This window comes from Vigna umbellata, chromosome 5 (assembly GCF_029865625.1).
Source record: "Vigna umbellata cultivar VRB3 chromosome 5, Vumbellata_1.0, whole genome shotgun sequence".
In the NCBI taxonomy this organism is placed as follows: domain Eukaryota; kingdom Viridiplantae; phylum Streptophyta; class Magnoliopsida; order Fabales; family Fabaceae; genus Vigna; species Vigna umbellata.
In genome coordinates, this window is record NC_142169.1 from 60875117 (window position 1) to 60896492 (window position 21376).

Genomic DNA, 21376 nt, shown 5'->3' on the forward strand with positions numbered 1-21376 from the left:
CCAGTACATCCCTAAACCTACTCACCCACTTACAAAAATTCATAAATCTTATACAAATAATTCTTTTTTATTATAACTAACTTACACATAAATTTAAAAATTCATAAACTATTTTTCAATGATTTAATTTTTTCTTTATATTTTTTGTAATATAATTGGTCTATGTTTTAAAAATATAATTTTTAATATAAGTTTGATGTCGATTTCATAATTTGTGTTTTTATTTTTGATAAAGTTTTATGTGATGTGAAAGATTATTTTATTTGAAAATTAAAAAAATATAAATATTTTTTTATTATAGCTAGTTTTAAGATGTGTGTTTATTTTAAGTTTTTTCCTCCTACAAAATTTTAAGAAAAAAATTGTCAAAAATTCTTATATATGTATATTTTGATAATTTATGGTTTGAGTTTGATCTTCACTTTCACAAGAGTCGTTTTCATGACTTTCCTGTGTATGAATGGGCCCTCATGCTAGATTCTTTACTAAGATTTCTATCACCATAATTTCCACATTTAATTTCTATCACTTTCTTTATTTTCTGTCAGTCAAGTTTAGGTAAGTTCCACCTCTTATTCTCACTTATAAAAAAAATACAATTATTTCTATAATTTCCCAACATGGATTAAAATATGTTAAATTATCGATTTTTAATATTTTATTTTTACTTTAAATTCTGTTTACTTTTTTTTATCTTCATAAAAAACGTTTTCCCTTTTATTTTTAAAAATAAATAAGACAGTTTTTCATTATTTTAAAATTAATTTCATTACGAATTATAATATAACATTAGGACTTAAATATTACCTAAGACAATGTAATATTTTTTTCTACAGATACTAACACATTTTAACTACGAATGTAAAATTGAGATGCGAAAAATAAAATAGTTATTTTAAAAAGAAAACAAAAATCAATCTATATTTTCATTTGGATTTTAATTTTTTTAATATATTGATATTTCAGTTTTGATGTTTTAAAATATATTATTTTTAAAATATATTATAATTAATGTATTTTTAAATATTCTCATTTGGAGTTTTTGAAATGCTTGGAAAATTCCGTTTCATGCATTGATTGCATTCGGAATCTCTTCTATTTCCCCGATAGTCACTAAAGCTATCAACTTTCTTCCCTATTTTTCCACCCAAATTCTCCCCTTTTCTCCTTTTTATAAGGTTTTCTTCTTAATAATTCACCATTTAGGCGATAATACAATTTTATATATATATATAAAATCAAATATAAGACATATATTATGGTTAACACTTTGAAACACCAGATAAATTTAAAATATTTGTTGTATCGTGCACTTAAATTTTATAATTATACCTCTAATTTTCAAACATTTTCATGTATGATTTATTTTATAGAATTCTCAAAATAAATTAGAACTCGAGAGTCAATTTGGTCTATCACAAGTTTGGACTGGGTTGAGTTTAATTTTTTTTTTTGAGTCTTACTCATTAAGAACTCTCGACTCATCCAAGTTGAATTCCACCAGATTGACTAGCATATCTATCTAATTTTATTTTTTGTGCTTGTTTTTTAAATTATATTTAGAGTTTAAAATGATTTTGGATTGTATTATATATTTTTATTTTGAATTATCTTTGAATTTTAACATCATTTTATTGAAATTTATTTAGATTTGGATTAGAAAAAAAAATTATTTTTCTTGAAATTGAAAAAAGAAATTGTCACTAATTAAACTAGTGAGCCAACTTGTTTAACTCATCATGATAAACTCGATCAAGTTTGAATTTTTTTGACTTATTAATAACCATTAAATTAACTTAATAAGTGAATAATCCGTAATGAGCTGGATTAGATTAAACCAAATGACTCGTTTTCACAACACTAATATTTTAACATTCTCAGAATACTCATAATTCACACGTTAAAAAACATTCAATTAAATAAATGAAAGCCTAACGAAGTTATTGGTGTACAAATATCAGAAAATCTAATTATACAAATGAAATTTTCAGAGTTTAACTCACATACCCCTGATTAGAATAAACATAATAAAACGAGTTATATCAACGATGAGAATGAATATTTACTCTAATAAAATAAATGTATTCAAACTATAATTAGAAACAATAGACAAATAATTTTCTTAATAAAATAAAGAATAATATATATATATATATATATATATATATATATATATATATATATATATATATATATTCATGTCTAGGAGCAGCCGTGTGGAGTTATTTATTTTGTTCATAAACTTTTTATATTTATTTATTTTTAAACGATTCTTATTTATATACCTTTCTTGAAAATTTGAATATCATTGTGCTTGCTTTAAGTTAATATACGTAAATACTAATAATACTAATAATAATAATAATAATAAATAAATAAATAAATAACATGTAAATATATAAACAACAAAGTTCAAAACATTTATAATTTGCTATAAATGAGATAATTTAGTTGACATGAAGAGAAGTAGTATTGTTTATAAACCTCAAAGTTGAAGTTCAAAGGTACAAAACGCCAACCAAAGCAACTAAATAATAAATTATGCAAAAACCTATTTATTTGGAAAAAGAATATTTTTAAAAGTTTAACTAGTTAAAAATGGAATCTAGTGATAATTTCTTTTTAGATAATAATAAATATTTAGCACGTATTTAAATTAATTTTTCTTTTTAGAAAAGTGAAATAATAATATAGAAATTAATATATTATTATTATTTTAAAATATTATTTTTTATTTATATAAATTCTGATATATAAATAATTGTAAAATTAATTGAAACAATTTTTATTCATATAAAAATTGTAACATAATTTACAATTAATACAATGTTTCTTTATTAATGTATTTTGATATAACTTTCAAACATGGACTTCGATTAAATTTTTAATTAAATTAAACAAAATTTTAAATTAAAACAAAAATTGATGCAAAAGTTAATCTAAATAGCATTTTTTTAATATGTTTGAAATTGAGTTAACAAAGAGTTTACAAACTAAACTTGTTCACATGACATTTGTAATTGTAGTTTGTCACTGTGTAAGAACAATTTGTGAGTTCTTAAAATAAAAGCTTCTTTTGTTACAAAAATACAAATTAGAGAAAAAAAAATGAGTTTATTAGTATGTAAAGAGTGGATAGAGTTTTTAGTTATGACATTAAAGTTTGGGATTTTCAAAATGTAATTTAAAAACCCTTTCATCTAATTTTAGTTCTTCAATTTTTAATTATCTGTAATTTTGGTTCTTGAATTTCCTCTTTACACACTTTTAATTTTTAATTATATGAATATTTCGTTTAATTATTCATATTTTTTATTTTACCTTGGACGCAACATAACAAAATGACTTTGATACTTGATTTTTTTAAGAGGTCGAAAATGTTAGCTAGAATTGAAGAGGGAGACTTATTTAAAATGAAAACTGAACAAAGTTAAATATATTTATTAAAAGCTAAGAGATCATAACTGCATAAAAAATGTAGAGAATAAAATTATGGACAGTCAAACATTAAGGAACTAGAATTGTGGAAAAAAAAAACAAAGTTATAGGTTTTGTAAAATATAGGAAAAACAAAAAATTATAATTAAACTTTATTTTCTTGTATAACGAAATTTAAACATAAAGAAATCATTTTAAAAAATAAATACAAATTCAAATAGCTAATATTTTTTTTTATAATTGAAGATCTTGTTAAATAATTTAACTTAACCATGGTAATACTTATGTAACTATCATTTCTTTATTTCCAAAACCCGTTTTTTATTTTTACACAAATTAAGAAGAATAATAATAAACATATATTATGAAATTCGAATATTTTATTTTTCAATAGATACATTATTTCATATAATGATAAAAAAAAGAGTAAATGCAAAGTGAAGGGAAGTGGAACGACGCGCTTAGAAGCAGAGCGTGAAAAAAAGAATGCAAAGATGTGTCTATAGAGCTATGGTCAGCATCATCACTATCTCTCACTGCCAAACTTTGTCCTGTTTTGGGGCACAGTGCCCTCTTCTTCATTTAATTCTTCTTCTCTTCTCTTCTCTCTCACTTTCTCCTTCTGCAAACACAAATCTCTTCTTTTTCTTCCATTTCCATCGCTTTCTCTTTCACCGTACAATTTCTTCTTCTTTTCTTCTTCTTCTTCTTCTTCCCTCTTCATCTTCCACTTCACACTACAACAAGTTAATAAACACAGTGAAAAACATGCACCCTTTTAGCTTCTATCTCACCAAGCTTCTCTGACCAATACCGATAATCTTTCTTCCTACCAACACACCCTCTTCACTTCTTTCTACTACACAATACAAAACCCTACCTACTCTTCCTAAGAACATCTTCATTTCTAGATACACACACATATATATATACATATATATATGTTTATATAGCAGGTGGGTTCGTGGTGGATCCTTCTACTTCAACCTACCACCACAAAGTCAACCTCACTATCCACAAGATCCGACTCAAATCCAAATCACCAAGCATCAGATCTTTGCAATGGAGACCGTGCCATCCCCAATAACAAGCACCACCAACAGTGGTGGTGGTGGCGGCGGTAGTACTACTCCGAGTAGGTACGAGAACCAGAAGCGGCGAGACTGGAACACGTTCAGCCAGTATCTGCGGAACCACCGGCCGCCGCTGACGGTGGCCATGTGCAGTGGGGCGCACGTGCTGGAATTCCTGCACTACCTGGACCAATTCGGGAAGACGAAGGTGCACAACCCGACGTGCCCGTTCTTCGGGCTGCCTAACCCTCCGGCGCCGTGCCCCTGCCCGCTCCGCCAGGCCTGGGGCAGCCTGGATGCCCTGATCGGGCGCCTCCGCGCCGCCTACGAGGAGAACGGCGGGAGAGCCGAAAGCAACCCGTTCGGCGCCCGCGCCGTGAGGCTGTACTTGCATGATGTTCGTGAGTTTCAGGCGAAGGCGAGAGGAGTGAGTTACGAGAAGAAGAGAAAAAGGCCAAAGTCCTCCGACATCTCTAATGCAACTCCGGTTACCACTTCCCCCAATGCCACTGCAACTGCCACCGCTACTTAGTTTCTTCACATTCAAACCAATTATATAACCAATATCATCCATCATCCCATGCCCTCACATGCATATCTTTTTCTCCATTTCGTTTTCTGTTTATTTTTGGCAACTTTAAGGTTCTATTTATACGCCTTTGCTTACAAAGGTGTTCACGCCGCCTTCTGAATTCGTGAGATGTTTTTCTCAGTTGTCTGGCTTCCCGTGTTCGTGGAAATAGAATGTATACCAAACTAGGATACATGTTTATGCCTATTTTTAGTGCTCAAATTAATGGACATTTTCGGGATTTCTGATTCTCTACAGTAACACACTCACTGGAATCTATAAAATGATGAGCAGAAGAAGTGTATATTTAAGATCAAGATCTTTTTCCCATCGTAAGTTGGGTGCTAGTGAGAAATATTGAAGTTTAATCAAGATTAATAATGTTTTACTTTATATATACCTGAAAATTTATATGGATGGTTGAACTGCAGCTACCCATGTACTTGTAAAGTGATCAGAAGTTGCCGGTGCTGCCAATGTGCTTTCTTTTTGTAGTTTTTTTGTGTATTTTTTGCTAATAATTACTCACAGACGACATTTATCTTTTTCTTAACAGTGTTTCTTAGCCAGCAGTTACATTGAGGAAGGTTTTTCTTTTCTTGTAATAATTAATTAACACATTTTCTGTGTTTGGTTTCTTTTCCCAGTGATCCATGCATGGATTAAGAAAAGTGTTATGAACAGTTAGTTGGGTGTAATATAATATTATTTATGTTAAACAACTAACAGTGTAAGTAACAGTTAGGTTGGAAAGTGGAAGAAGACAGCGTTGTGAAATGGAGTTAGGTTTGAGAAATCTGTGTTTAGAGGAAAACCTAGATTGTCTGTGTAGTGTTATAGGTGACAGCTAAAGAAGGAGATTGAAAAGTAGCTAGATTTGTAACAACAATTTTTGGATTATTGAGAATGAGGGTAGGTTATTTGCCTAACCCCCTGTAACTAGGACAAAGAGCCCTTAAATTTGATGAAAAGTGGTTCTACATGGTAGGTTTATAGGTTTATGACGAACTGTCTCCCCTCAGAATGTATGGGTTAAAGGCCCTTTTATTCATGTATATGCATATTCTAATGTCTAAACCCAATACGATTAATGCAAGTTCCTTGGTTGAATCGGTTGCTTTAATTAATTAACATAATTGGGAATTCTTTCACAAATTATTATTTCTGTCATTTCCAATGATTCAACAGATATGGAAGTTAAACCACAACATAAAATATAGTTACGATTAAAAATATTTAATAATTCGCAAATGTTATGATTTTTTACCACTGATATGTTACATTGTAGTATATATATTTAATGTATAATTGATATATGTTGTTCAGTAATATTTTATTAATTCAAACATTGTTTGTATGGTTAGATTGCTTTTTATAGGATGAAAACTACATTAAAAGAGGCTAATTTAAGGCATGTAAAATTATTATATATGCCACATTTTATATAGCCCAGGATGCATGTCTATATATGAGGCATACATTCAACTTTACTAGATAACTGATGAGATAATTTTTTCAGACAAAAACATTAATAACTTTCACATTTTCATAAATTTGAGAATTTTTCATAAAGTCAATAAAATAAAATTCTCATTTGAATCATTGATAATTTTTTTTTAAATTTCGTTTTAGTTTATATTTACGAACATTTTCCGTCTACTAACATTTTCCTTAAGTGACAATTCATTCGTTAATTTAACTTGAGTGGTTAAATATGATTAACATTTTAATTTGTTTCTTTTTTTTAGTCTTTTAAAATGTATTTCTATTTTTATTTTCTTATATTTATGAATATTTTTTAAGTTATGAATTGTGTTAAATGACTACGTCAATAAATAAGTATATTGACTTGCATATACTTATTTAAATTATTCTACTTTAAGGAATAATTCATGTGATAATGCTAGAGAATAGTAGATACAAAAAAAAAACATAAATAATATTTTTATCAAATAAAAAGAAAATCAATTACCATAATCTACGGGGAAAATTATTTAAATCGGCATTGTGAGTTATAGTATGCTAAAAAAGGTAGACTTTATAAAGCAAAATTGATCTAATCATACTTTCCTTGTTAGAGACATATGAGAAAAGTTGTATAGATTCATGTATCTTTTGAAATATGTTGTACTAATAATATCTTATACTATTTTGTAACTATTAGAGATAATAGAATTAAGTTAACTTTATAAGATTCTAGTCCCATCATACCTTAAAGTAGTTGCCCACGAATTGTGACAATAATTGTCAAAAGTATTACAATTTGTTTTATTTATTGTTCTTCCAGAAACACCATGATTTTAGCAGAACCAAATTCAATGCTATAACTTACCCAATCAGATTATATAATTTTAATAACTTTTTAACATCTTTTATCATTTTAAGCAAACATTCTAAATTCTTTTGTTTGTTGTTCTAAGAATTCATCTAAACTAAAAAGAATAAAGGAGTTCATAAAAGTATATTTCCAATAATTTATATGATTTCCAGTACCATAAATATATGACAATTATATATTAAGGAAAAAAGATGGAGGAGCTCCATTAATTTATTTATTTTAATAATGTTTTAAGAAATTATTGAAAAAGAGACCATTCTAAAAGGAAATATACGAGATTTTTCAAAGAGAAATACTGAAAAAAGTTTGACATTATTTTATTTATTTTCAGTTAATATAGGACTTCTAATTATCTTGAATTTTTATTAATTAAGTGTGAGTCTTTCCTACATTAAAATGTCTCTTTATTAAGAATAATTTCTACTATCATTATAAAGATTTTTAAGCAGAAAGTCATAGAAATTTGACAAACAAACCGTGAACAAATTCATACAAAATATTAAAATATCAATTTCAACTAAACATTTTAAAATAATATATTTATGAGTTATTCTTATCTCACTCCTTTTTTTTCCAATATAGAGTCATATTTAATTCTTAATAAAATACTCCTTATACAATATTATTTATTTTACTTTTTAAACTTTTCGTAAAATGCACCTTTATTTCCGCAACCATCAAACTAAATAACTCTAATTCGATTCAATAGCTAATCAAGTTTTAGTTTTAAATTAAAACTTTTAATCTTACAGTAATAATCGATTCCACGCAAAGGTGATGCTGCTGCTGCAGTGTTTGAATGTCAATTTTAATTTATGTATCTCAATTTAGGTGCAATGTTATATTTAATAATAATTTCAGTTTTATGTTTTTAAAATGAAAAATGTAAAACTTCCTTTTTGACACTCATAAAATGGATTTTCAAACTGAGTCTAAGTGGATGCTTGGATTTTATTTTTGAAAATACGGGTATCACAATATATATTCTCGTATTAAGATATGTTTTATATATATATATATATATATATATATATATATATATATATATATATATATATATATATATATATATATATATATATATCTTTCAATTATATTTTACGCTATAAAAAGCAATATTTGTTCTTAAAAGAGAGTTTCTGATGGTCTCGTATATATAAAAGTTATTTTTTATATATAAAATTCGTATTAATGCCTGATTAAAAAACTCAAACATGATATTTATGATGGTAATATTTTTAAGTTTAATATTTCTAGAAAAAAGAAAGATAATTTGGGGTTTAAAAAAGTAAAAATATTAAGATATTCATAAATGTATGTGTGGGAAGTAGAGTACCCAAAATTTTGTACTCTACGAAGGAGTTCAGAAACCCATGGACACTCTACAAATCATGCTTGTTGCACATTTTCGTAAAACTCTATTTAAATTCTTAAAACTTTCTGACGTGTAGATCGATGCAATGACTCACAATCTATCAAATTTTTTAATCAAAATATCAAGATATGGAAGCAACCAAACGTGAAAAAGTGAATTGTATTTTTAATTTAATAAAGAACAAATGTATAATCTGTATGTGTACCCGTTTAGCTGAGTATTTTTAGGTCAAGTTCTTCAAACCTAAAAACACCTTTTCTAGATCAAGTTCTCCATGATAAGCTCCTTCAATCGTACTAAACTCTTCTTCCGGTCTCCTGAGCTTCTCCATTTGAGTTTCAATATTGAAACTTTTTTAAGTAGAAGTTTCCAGACTGAGTTTCTTTAGACAAAACTTCTAGATTGATCACTCTAGAATAAAATTCCTTTAGTTAACTCGTTTGAGCTATCCACTCTAAATTAATTGATTACAAAATGGTTGTTAACAATGATAACAATGAATGGACGACTATCCTGACCAAAGAGCATGATAGATCAATTACAACATGCTCAAATTAACAATGATAGTGACTAATTAATCTCTTAATGCAGATTAAGGTATAATTTGATTGTGATTAGACCGACAAAAGTATAAAAACTCATCACAACTACTATATATAAATATATTAGGTATGACTTTAACATAACATACACATAATATGCATTGATTATTAATGGAACGATCATTTACTGACTTTAGCATGGTAATACCTCCTGCAGATACCATCCCAACAAACTTTGAACGATACTGAAAAGACACTAAAAATCAAGTAACTGACCGTCCAAAACCTATCCAATTTACAATACAGTTTGTTTGGTCTACGAGTAATCACAAGTCCAGTCAAAAACTTCCAAAACAAAACTAGTTGAAAATCAAATTAAAATTCGGTTATCGAACTCTAAATTACAATTTGAAAGGAATCAAAACTACAATTTGGAAGGAATAAGTTGAAAAACAAATCAAAATTCCATTCCTAAAGTGATTTTTTATTTTATTTTCTTTAAAAAAGGAAGGAAGAGATTTTCGAAAAATAAAAATAGTAAGAAATAACACGGTTGATAATTCAGTTTGTGATCTTATCTAGATATATTTGAGATGGAAGTGTGAGATTTAAGTGAAAAGAATATGAAATTTGAAAAGTTTTGGATTTGAATAGTTACATTTGTTGAAGTTAAATAAAGTGTACGAAAAATGGTTGAATAATGTAAGAGTAGTGGTGTGAATGGTGCATGAAAATTGTGCAAACTTTAGGTAAAGGTGTTGTATGATTGTACCTTTTCTCCAATATTCTATCTGAAGATGCTGTCCATAGAATTCAAACAACTTGTTTTTGGCAGCAGAAGACTTTATATTAATGTACCATCTTCTCGTAACCTCTTATTGTTACTGTGTTACGAAACCAAGGTGCAAAAAATTTGTACTCATTTTCACCAAAACGAAGCCAAACTTTGAATAGATCGATGTCAATGCTTTCCAACTTATAATTCATTTATATCTTTCCCACACTTCTTTTCTTTTCCCTTCTTGTTTTGCTCACCATCTTTAATTTATTACCCCACTCTCTCTTCTTTCTCATGCCCACTTACATCTTCAAATAAAATATACACTCAAACCAAATATTAATTACCATGTCATAGTTTAAATTGTGCTATTTTATATATATATTAAGTGAGGTAAAAATAAATTATAATTCATTTTATAAATTGATTTTCTGAAAAAAGTTTAAACTTAAATTCTTAATATTAGAGATTAATTTAGATATTAATTTTTTTTATAGTCAAAATTTTGCTAACTAACGTTAAAGTAAAGATGAATGACAAATTTACAAATCAATTATAATTTTTATTCATAACAAAAACAATTTTAGATATTAATATTTAAATTGGTTATTATATTGATTAATATTTTTTTAAAATTAGTTGTTATTTAAAAAGAAAAATATATTGTTTTAAGTCGAAAGTAATTTCTTATCATCTTTATGAATATATGTTTTTTATTATGAAATCGTCACCTTCTTAGAGTTTCATATGTTGTCAACTAGATCATTCTCTTAGAGTGTTTTGGTTGATTTGGTGGTGTTATGTTATGTTGATTGGAGTTTACGGTAATTTCAAGTCTTGAGAAATGAAAAACTTCAAGTTAAGATTTAATTAGTTAAATTTGATCTGAGTTAAAAGGATAGGTAGAGAATGAAATCTTTTAAGGATAGATACTTGTCAATAAGCTGATGTGATGTTAATTGATTTTGATTAAGAAAAATAGTATGGGAAATATTATTGGTACAAATTTTGTAAAGATGAATTGAAATACATACATGTAGGATAAGGTTTGCAAATATGGATATGGTTTATGTAAATTATTTGAATTTAGATTATTTGTGATCAAATTAAATATTGTTAAAAAAAACACATTTTTATGTTTTCTTACTTTTGTTTCTATTATTAAATTAGAATACAAATAAATATAGCTAAGAAAAAAATGAGATTCGACAACTTAATTGTGATGTGTGATTTATTTTTGTATATTATTGTGTGCTTGGTCAAGGGCGAGAGTCAAAAAATTATTTGAAATTAATAATATAATGTTATTTGTAGTTTTTATTTAATGTTTTGATTGATTGAAAATTTTAGAAATGTTAAATTCAAATTTGTTAGGTTGTCTATCTGATATGAAATTTATTATTTTTTTCTCGTCCTGAACAATTCGTCCAATAGACAACAATTTTCTCAATTAATCTTAAACCGAGAACAATTAACTCATTTATTATTTAAATTTGTTATGCAAATTATATTTCATGGACTTACTTTATTTTAAAATATTATGAGATATATGATTTGTATATAAAATTGAAAATGTTTACACATATGAAATTGATATTTGTAGACATAAGATTTGATAAATGAATTGAAATTATTGAAGATATTCATGTCTATATTCAATTTATCAATATGTACGTTATGTGTATAATTGGACACATAAATGATTTTGATCTTACATTAATTTGTGTTTAATTGGACACGTAAATGATTTAAAATTAAATATTTTAGATGGTAAGATGGATTATTTATATAGCTTATAAGATTAATATAAAAATTCATTACTGAAAAAATACACTCGTAGGAGGAAAGTATTTAAACAGCATTCATCATTGCGGCACCCGTCATTGCTATTGCGGCTTCCACCGGACTGCTAAAAAAATGGAGCTAAATGAAGATTGAGCTTTCATGATTGTCACTCGACAATTGCATTTACTGTCATACGTAACTGTACATATTGATGAGCAAGATCTTAACATAAGATGCAGACACACCAAAACAGATGGAGCCATATGTATACTTCTACAAACATAATTGCAAAACTTGTGTGAACAAAATCACTCTAGCATTTTGATCTTCTCAAGAATGATCTTCCGTGAAAGTTTAAGTTTGCACAAGCATATGAATGGCTTAGTATCTCTAACGGATCTGAACGGACTGTGAGCCTGTACGTTAGAGCACAAACATGAAAAGTTGCATAGAATGCGAGGCTCCTGCAAAACTAAGTGATAGTAATGTATATCTACACAAGGATGCATTTTTCCACAAAAGAATGTGCCTCGACAACTATTGTCATTGAATTGCAACTAAGACCTTCTTCAGGCAGCTTTTCTACTTTTGTAATAGCCTCTGACAAACAAAAAAGAAGCTTTTACTTTTTCAAACAACCCAAGTGATATATGATATAACTGAGGAAAGCCAAGTGAAGATAGGACACGGAGTAACTCCAAATAATTTGAATGCCAAGAGATTAGCTCTCTACGTTTATCTTCAGCTGCTGGCTTAATCAGTAGTGAGCCCAACTCCACTTTGGAAGCTTTATACAGTACAAGCCATACACAGTTGATCACATTGTCCTTAGAAATCCACGAACTTCAACTAGGAAACTAGTAAGATTTTTTCTAAACCTCTGGTAATTTATTCGATCCAGGGAGGAAGAAAGCTGATTTGCACTTGTTAGTGTGTGAAATGCATTTGCCAACCTAGTTTTGAGTGTTGGATTTGGTTGTCTCTCTATCAATTCATTCCCCAATCTCTGTAAGGAAATTTATCAAAATCTTCTCAGGATCCATACATAAAATAAAAGGGGGAAATCATATAGGGATGCAAGAATGTTGTATAGTAACTGATTATGTAAAATTTTCTTAAAAACTGAAGTTTGAATACCCTACCCCCAAAAAACAATAATATATAAGCTGGTTCACAATTGAAGTTTCTTTTTGGAATGTAAGTCGCCATTAGCAACAGACAAGCTAAGCTTTTCACTGAACAAAAATATATGGACACTGATTTGAAATGGATTTATATGGACACTGAACAAAAATATAAAACATATTCTCGACATGACAAGTAACGTAGCTGGCATATTCACTATTGAAGAGAATAAGCAACACTATGTTCATCTATAGATCAATTTTATAATACTAGTTCAAACATGTTAGCTATGAAAATTTAATAAAGAATGTTTGTAACCTAGAACTTGCATTGAATATTTTTTTCCAAATGCAATTTAGAGATCATACCTGATACAGGCCTTGCTCACACAGGATTAATGGAAGGAGAGCATCTGCTGCAACACTGATCAGATCCGAACTGAAATAACAAGGGTAATACTGTTAGCCAATTGCAATGTGATTTTGCAACAGTATTGATTAAAGATGTGAAGTGGCCGTTTTGTATCATTATACTAGGAAACAGATGTACTTGGGTGGAAATGTATTTTCCAATTTAAAATAAATCATCTGACAAGTTTTATTAAATACATACCACACTTGAGAATAAAGTATGTGGTGTGCTGTAAAAGATGGGACATTATTTGACTTGCACATTCATTTGACACCCCCACAATAGATAAACAGTCCCACTCTCAAGGTCCAAAACATAGTCGGTCTTGGTAAAACAAAAGAAAAGGGGAAAAAAGAATTTTCTGTGCATTCTCACCTATAATCCTCAAAAAGGAGAAGCTGCAGCAATGAACGAAGAAAACGGCTCAAAAGACCTTCCTGAACATTCCCACTTGAATCCTTAAGACCCGTGGTGTGGGCACCCAAGCCTATATTACCATTACCAGTCTCTTTGTAGTGGTAAGAAGCAAGAGCTTGCAGAGCTCTCAGACTCTTACTAACCACATCTGCGTCCTTCAAAATCCCAAATCATATAGTTCTTAGACGCAAATTCTAAGCACAATATAAGTTACCAATTAGAAAATAAATTCATCTTGAACTGTAATAAACAGTGGGGAAATTTATCCATTTTTCAAAAAAGTTTCTTTAGGACACTGGAAAAGAATGCTAAACTGTTGAAACACTGCTTAAGCTTATTGTAGCTTAATTAGTTTAGTTTCAAACTGCTTCATTCTATAATATTGATTATTAAAGAAAAAGCGCATTACAAATATTACCTGATGGTGAAGACCAAAATCAAGGGTTCCAAGTACATGAGCAAAGGCTTCACTATTTAGTAGCGCAAATGTTTCTGGATAAACCTCCAACATATGTGAAAGGAGAGAAAAATACTGCAAATGAGTTATACAGTAAGTATCAGGTTTGGATAACACTCAATCCCGTATTATTCCACAGAGCACATGAATATCTTACATCATGACAAAGTTTGGGATATTTTAAGAGTTCCATAGAAATCAATGGCGCGACCATGTGAAGTCCATAGTAAACCACCTGCAAGACACATGCACTAGAAATTGACTACTAACTTAACATGAAACTGATTAATGTAATCTTGATATTACCTGAGATATGTTAGTGCCTTGGGCCTCAATCGAATCTGACGAGAAATCAATCTGCCACAATAAGAATTTTTTAGTTAAGTTGCACCTTAGTTAAGTATGAGTATTGGAGGCAGGTAATCTCTTTCCAACTGCTAGTCAAATAAATTAAGCAAAGAAAATATTTACCATGTCTTTAGAGCAAAGACTTGAGAGAAGTTGAAGAAGTGCACGCAAATCTCTATACTTGTCTGTTTTAGACTCACTAATTAAACTGAGTGACAGACTTAGTGATATCTGAAAAAGGAGCGAATAACTTGAGAGAGAATATTTTTAAAATAACAAAAAAGAAAAATTGAATCAGAAACAATTATGAGGATTTGTTCAGACAGCAACAATATATTAACTTCATATCGGACCAGTTCGTTTAAACTTAAAAATAAGTGTTTTTGAAATAAACAATTTGTAAGAAATCATATATTTAAAAGCAGACAAGACTTTCTTATAAAAGTAAGATGAATAAAATTCTATTTTTCAAATGTTAAGAAGTGAATTTTAAACTTAACTTAGTCCCACAAAACAAACTTGTAAGATGAAGTTTGTACATACTTATATATTCTAAATTGACTTTATCTCTAGTTGATGTGAGACTTTCAACACACTTCTCTTACACCAAGGTTCGATAGTGGCCCGATAACGAGTGAAATGATATGTCCAACAAATAAAAATCTTACTAGGATGGACTTTAACTCCACGAAACCGACTTGTAAGATGAGGTTTGCACACACACACACACATATATATATATATATATATATATATATATATATATATTCTAAATTTACTTTATCTCTAGTTAATGTAGGACTTCTAATACAAATAAGTATATGGGAACAAACACAAAAAAAAACAATAATCTGTTTATTTTAGTAAAAAAAAAAACATCTTTATCAAAAAAATAAGCACAAACGAAACAACGCATAATATAATTGAAACACTTATTTTTGGTATTGGGATGAAAGAGAAAGGCAGTTTAAAAGGGAAAAAAATTTAAATAAAAAATTTCTTTGCATCTTTATGCTTCATACAAACTTATAAAGGTGTGTAATCATTGACTTTTAACACCGAAGGTATAGGACTCCAAAGATTTTCCTTTCCAACTATCTGACCTCGACATTTGTATGTGGTTTGAACTTGAACCAGATTAAAGCTTCAATAGTATACTTTATCTTTTTCAGAAAAAGAAAATTCATATAGAAGAGGGAGGCTGAGAGCACAACTAACTAGTGCTCACTTACCCGAGATGAAAATCCCTAGGAAAAATAAAAGAGACATGTAAAAAGCCTATTCATAAGGTAATTTTTATTTAAATTCAACTTTATCATAACCGAATGCATCCAAAAAAATTACAAAATGGAAGCCAAACGGGAGCCCCAACAATCTGAGGTACCAAAAGGAAAGTTTAATATTATGATAGAGGAACAATCAATAGCAAATGAGGTGGCAGCCGGTGGCAAGGTGCAAGAGAATTTTGTTACACAGTTAGGACACGTATCTAAGAATGATGAAATCAAGGTGATCCAAAAAGGTGAGAAAAATCGCATAACAAACTCTGTTGTGAAGGACTACGTTTGGGTAGAGAAATGAAATAAAATAAGGGACAATAGAAGAGAAGAGGGAGGAATTGGATCAGTCACTTGGCTTTCTTTCCTTGACCCTCTCTGGAATTCTCTGCTCTCTTAGTTTTCCTTATCTTCATTTAGCTTTTGTATAATTGTATCACCTATCACAGTCTCACTGTTAAGTTCTTCCTCTAGTAAGATACCCATACATGACTAGCATAATACGGTACAGTACTTTTTCTCTTTCTTCATCCCTTTCGCTTACATTTAACTAGCCAAGGTGTTCCTCCTGATCCAAAGTATTTGCCATACGAAAAAAAAATATAAGTGATAACAGAAAATTACCTTGCCAATATTGTGAGATGAATACAGCTGAAGCAAACGCATGCAGAAATCAACGACAGCAGCAGTTTCTTGGGCCTCCAAGTATGTAATTTGTCCATCAACCCAGTCAACTACAAATTTAAGTAGCAGGTAGACAACTGCAGACTAAACAATAAATACATATAAGTACAGAGCAACAAGATGTCAGAAACTTGGAAATTACACACATTTGTTAACAATATAATGAAATCATTATAAGGAATAAAATTAACTTGATAAAATGAATAATTTAGATACTATAAGACGTTAAAAAAAAATATAAGAGTCATATAAGTAACACTTCTGAGTTTGCCAAGAGCAATGAGGATTATATAAGTTGAAGATACTGATATATGGGACTGCTACCTCATGTTTATAAACTTCAAGAAGAATTAGAATGGGATTCATTACAGAGAATCCCAGTTCATAGATAGCCTTCTGTGTTCGAGGTTCAGACGCACTTGCAGCTCCACGTAGCCGTTCCAACATGCAGCTGACCTACAGAACGTTGATGATATTGAGGACAAATTTTCATACAAACATTGCAATGACATAATTGTTCAAGCCCTCACCGAAAGGAGAATATCTGGTTGTTGGGCAATGCTTCTAAAATTATGCTTCCTAGATATCTCCACTATGTATGTTGCAATAGGACCCATGAGATTTCTTACATACCTATAAATAAAAATAAACAAAAGGTTTACAGCATCAAATTTTGAAAATATAGCAAAAGAAAGTTTAAGTAAATACTCACTGACTAGATGCCTCTGAATTTCTTATGCCTGAAGCTGAACGAACTAGTGTTTGTGCAAGAGATCGCTGGAGCAAGAAACTGATGGCCTTAGAAAACAACTCATAACAACATAGTAGATAGTGCGTGATAAAGATCTTACCTGATGAGCAGTGTCCAACAACATCAAAGTCTTTTCAGTGGAAAATGAGGTTGCTAGTTCATGCCATGAATTCTGCACATAATATCAAAAGAACAAGCGAATCAAACTGTGATAGTAACACTGGTGGTAAGAAGTAGAATAACAGACGAGAGCTGTATGAAGGTCTTTTTGGGTCTCAAGTGTATTAGAAATAACCATCATTTTTATGATAAATGGGAATTTGATCTCTTCTAGTATGTACAACACTTTTAATATTGTTTAAAACCAATTAAAAAAACAATTAATGTATCATTAAGAAAGCATCTAAAGTGGCGAATACATAAAATACAACACAAATATTATTTTTGAGAATTACACCATCACCAAAAATCCTTTCGGAATACTTCCCAGTTTAAGGGAGTATAAGAATCAAGTAAACAATGAGAAAAACTTCTGTGCTGAATTGACCATTAAGTTGACATGATTACTGAAGATCATATCAAAATGGTAATGCATTATCGGATCTATGTGCTAAAAAACCTTACAACTATCAAAGACATTGACATACACATCATGGTGACATGGACCTTCTGTTTGGAAGTCTATACCCAAGGAAGAACCCTTTCTGTGAGGCATTGTAACCCCCTATTCCTCCAATGAGACAGATTTGCAGCTAAAGTAATCAATTATAAAGCTAGTTGTGTTAGTCAACTTTGGAGCATGAGAACCAACCTACTTGAGCTACCTCAGTAATTAAATTGTATCTCCTAGAAATTTAAGATACACTCCAATATTCCAAGATAATATGAGAAAATTGGCATGGAAGATGCTATATAAACACAAAGGAAAGGATGGATATGATATGAAGCGTTTTACAGTTTGATTGATCATTTTGTCATCATTATATTGTTACGAGCATTCTATTATTATAACTTACAAAAGCAACTACTTACCAAACTTGAATCACCCATTAATGAAAAATACATTTTAAAATATGCAGACTCTTAAGTTTGCATCAATACAACACTTGATGTGCTTTATCAATTTAAAGGTACATAAATAAGTGTTGACTCACCAGAGTAACAAGGTGGATGCATATATGCTTTTGCTGAACCAGAGAATGAAGTAACTGGTAACAAGTGAGTCCCTAGGGAAAAATACATTGCATTCGAAACAAGGTCATTTGACATTTATTCCAGCATCTTTTACGGATAAATTGCACTTTGGGATTAAAAATTGAATATTAAATTTTAGAAGGAAAAAATGGTAAGGAAAATATGCATATCAAATAAATCAAACATAAATGTCTAGGGTCAGATCTAAGAAGATGAATCCACCTACCCAAGTATTAGATGTTACAATTTGTGCTCTTTTTGGATAATAATTTTGACATACAATTACATATTCAAATCTAATTTTTTTCTTTGAAATATCAGAAATGTAATTCATTCATAATCCTAGCACTTTCAAAGAAAAGGTTTGGATACATAAAAATATCCAATAATATCTTAATCTTAGGCCGAAAACTAAAAACACGTTGAAAGTCTTATATCGACTAGAGATAAGGCAAATTTATAATATATATGTGAATTCAAACCTCACCTATAAGACAGTTTTATAAGATTGAATTAGGCTTAAAATTTGTTTTTTAACATGGTATCATATTTATGGGTTAGAGCCTATCTTAGCAACTTAGCAAAATTTATTGTTTGTTAGGCAATAAAGTTTGAATAAACAGAGGAAACAGTCATGTGACTGTGTAAAAACAGTGCTTAATAGAGTTTTGAAAATGATGCAATTAACATCAATTTTGCCAGGCAGAACTTAAAGAGAGAAAGAGAGAAGTTATGAGCAATTATGGGTGGTTACAAACAAGTCCGAAAATTACAAAATAAAGAGAAATAAAATATAGAAAAAGAGATAAAACTGTATTATAAAACAATAAAGAAACAAACAATAAACCTATAACATTAATAGCTTCCCTCAAACTCCGGGTGAGGGATTTGGATGAATGAAATCCATCACATTGGGTTTTGAATAGAGAAACTGAAAATGAGCGGAAGAGACTGGTTTAGTATTGGAAATGTGAGAGACCACAAGTTGCTGGGATGGCACTTGCTCACATACAAAAAAGACATTAATCTCCATATGCGCTCAGTCTTGGAGTTAAAAAAAGGGTTATGGGCAATAACAACAACACTCTAGTTGTCACATATGGTATGTCATTTACCCGGGTCCCTATATGGCCTCAAGTAATCACTTTGTTCACGATTTGGGCATTTTTGGATTTTCATCCAGCAGTTTCGAATGATACAAAGTGATGCTTATTATTCTCTATTAGGTTCCTAAATTGGGAACCTAATCAAGAACTCTCTTTCTCACCAAAAGACACAACAAAGATAGGAAAAACTGAATATTATTCACAGAAAGAATGTTCTGTACAACTGAATACAGAGGCTTAACCCTCTTCACATGTCAATACCTGTCAACAAAGATCTCTCCCCAAAAGTCCCTTCTAACTATCCAAATAATATATTTATATAGTTCCTCTACCTTCTATCCTAATCTCATTTCCCATTATATCCTTATATCCCCAAATACTCTATATCCTAACATTACACTATGCTGCAGAACAACCTTGTCCTCAAGGTTGGAAACGAAAAACTTGATCTCTTGGCTCCTCTTTATAATCTTGTTATTCTAGGAAGGGAACCCATTGATTATGCCCTCCAATTCAAGTCAGGGGGCTTGGGTGGTGGTCGAGATGACATACAAAATTTATGGGATGCCATCCAATCCCAGTCAGGAGGCTTGGGTGGTGGTCGAAATGAGATACAGACTTTATAGGACCCTTTTCGTGTCTGCATTATTTCCTTGAAAGCGAGGAGCTTCTTATCCTTCCCTGTAAAATAACTTCTTCTACCATTGGGCTCTCTTCTTCCTATCTCTATACCATTCGGCTTTCTTCTCCCCATCTTTATACCGTTCGGTTTGCTTTCCCACGCTTTTCGACCGTTCGGTTTTCTTCTCCCTGTCTTTATACCGCTCGGCCTGCTTTCCCATGCTTTTCTACCGTTCGGTTTTCTTCTTCCTATCTTTATACCGCTCGACTTGCTTTCCCATGCTTCTCTACCTTTCGGTTCTTCCCCCCTAACTTCAACCGTTCGGCTATCGTTCCCTTCAACTGTTCGGCTCCAATAACCTCTTCTATTGTTCGGCTCAATTCCCATTATCTTTATACTGTTCGGCTCTTTATCTATCGAACCGTGCAACTTCATCGCTTTTGGCTGAATAGGGCCTTCAGCCCAGAGAGTGGACAACTCCGTCTGCTTCAGGTCTATTTCTATCTCGGACCGCTCGGCAACCTCACCTGGGATATTGCGCTTGACCTCGGACCACTCGACAACCCTCGATCGGCCTGTGTTATAGCGATCGGCCTCGCACTGTGTCCACTGACCGCTCGTTCGTCCCCAAGACGACTGGTCTTGTATGTCCTCGGACCGCTCGGCAAATCTCGATCGACTTGAGTTATAGCGATCGGCCTCGAACTGTGTCCCCTGAGCGCTCGTTCGTCCCCAAGTCAACTGGTCTTCTATTTCATCTAACCACTCGGCAACTCTCGATCGACCTGTGTTATAGCGATCGGCCTCGGACTGTTCGGCTAATCCCAATCGGTCTACAGTACTTGGCCTCGTACCGTTCGGTAACCGCTTCTTGCGTTCGTCCCCCAGATGACTTGTTCTCTATCCCGCTCCCTTTCCTTACCTTTTCGCCTCCCTACACATACTCTTCCCCCGTCCCCATCTGTTTCGATGCCGCCAAATGCTCAACAATGGTTCCAAACCTTATCACCAGGGCTTCCTTCAAGCGATCTCAGGAACGATTCTTGGCTTTCTCCTTCCACGCTCTAAACCAGTAGCAGTAAAG

At 30.7% G+C, this 21376-nt stretch overlaps 2 protein-coding genes across 3 annotated transcripts in view; one reads left to right on the forward strand and one right to left on the reverse strand.

The window, feature by feature from the left end:
- The first annotated feature begins 4000 nt into the window (after nt 1-4000).
- LOC124830123 (protein LIGHT-DEPENDENT SHORT HYPOCOTYLS 1-like) lies at nt 4001-5333 on the forward strand. The gene has a single exon (XM_047303763.2). The coding sequence runs from the start codon at nt 4501-4503 to the stop codon at nt 5041-5043; it is 543 nt and encodes a 180-aa protein (XP_047159719.1). The 5' UTR covers nt 4001-4500; the 3' UTR covers nt 5044-5333.
- A 6621-nt stretch (nt 5334-11954) lies between these two features.
- LOC124830122 (exportin-4 protein) overlaps nt 11955-21376 on the reverse strand; it is a 31464-nt gene continuing 22042 nt past the window's right edge. For both annotated transcript variants that reach the window (XM_047303760.2, XM_088092212.1), the window contains exons 21-33: nt 18525-18596; nt 17471-17542; nt 17332-17396; nt 17150-17252; nt 16944-17075; nt 16560-16703; nt 14782-14889; nt 14617-14667; nt 14468-14545; nt 14272-14385; nt 13812-14008; nt 13394-13463; nt 11955-12906 (exon numbers count right to left, since the gene is read on the reverse strand). In XM_047303760.2, coding sequence (XP_047159716.1) covers nt 12718-12906; nt 13394-13463; nt 13812-14008; nt 14272-14385; nt 14468-14545; nt 14617-14667; nt 14782-14889; nt 16560-16703; nt 16944-17075; nt 17150-17252; nt 17332-17396; nt 17471-17542; nt 18525-18596 — 1395 coding nt within the window. In that variant the 3' untranslated portion in view covers nt 11955-12717. The remainder of the gene's footprint in view (nt 12907-13393; nt 13464-13811; nt 14009-14271; nt 14386-14467; nt 14546-14616; nt 14668-14781; nt 14890-16559; nt 16704-16943; nt 17076-17149; nt 17253-17331; nt 17397-17470; nt 17543-18524; nt 18597-21376) is intronic.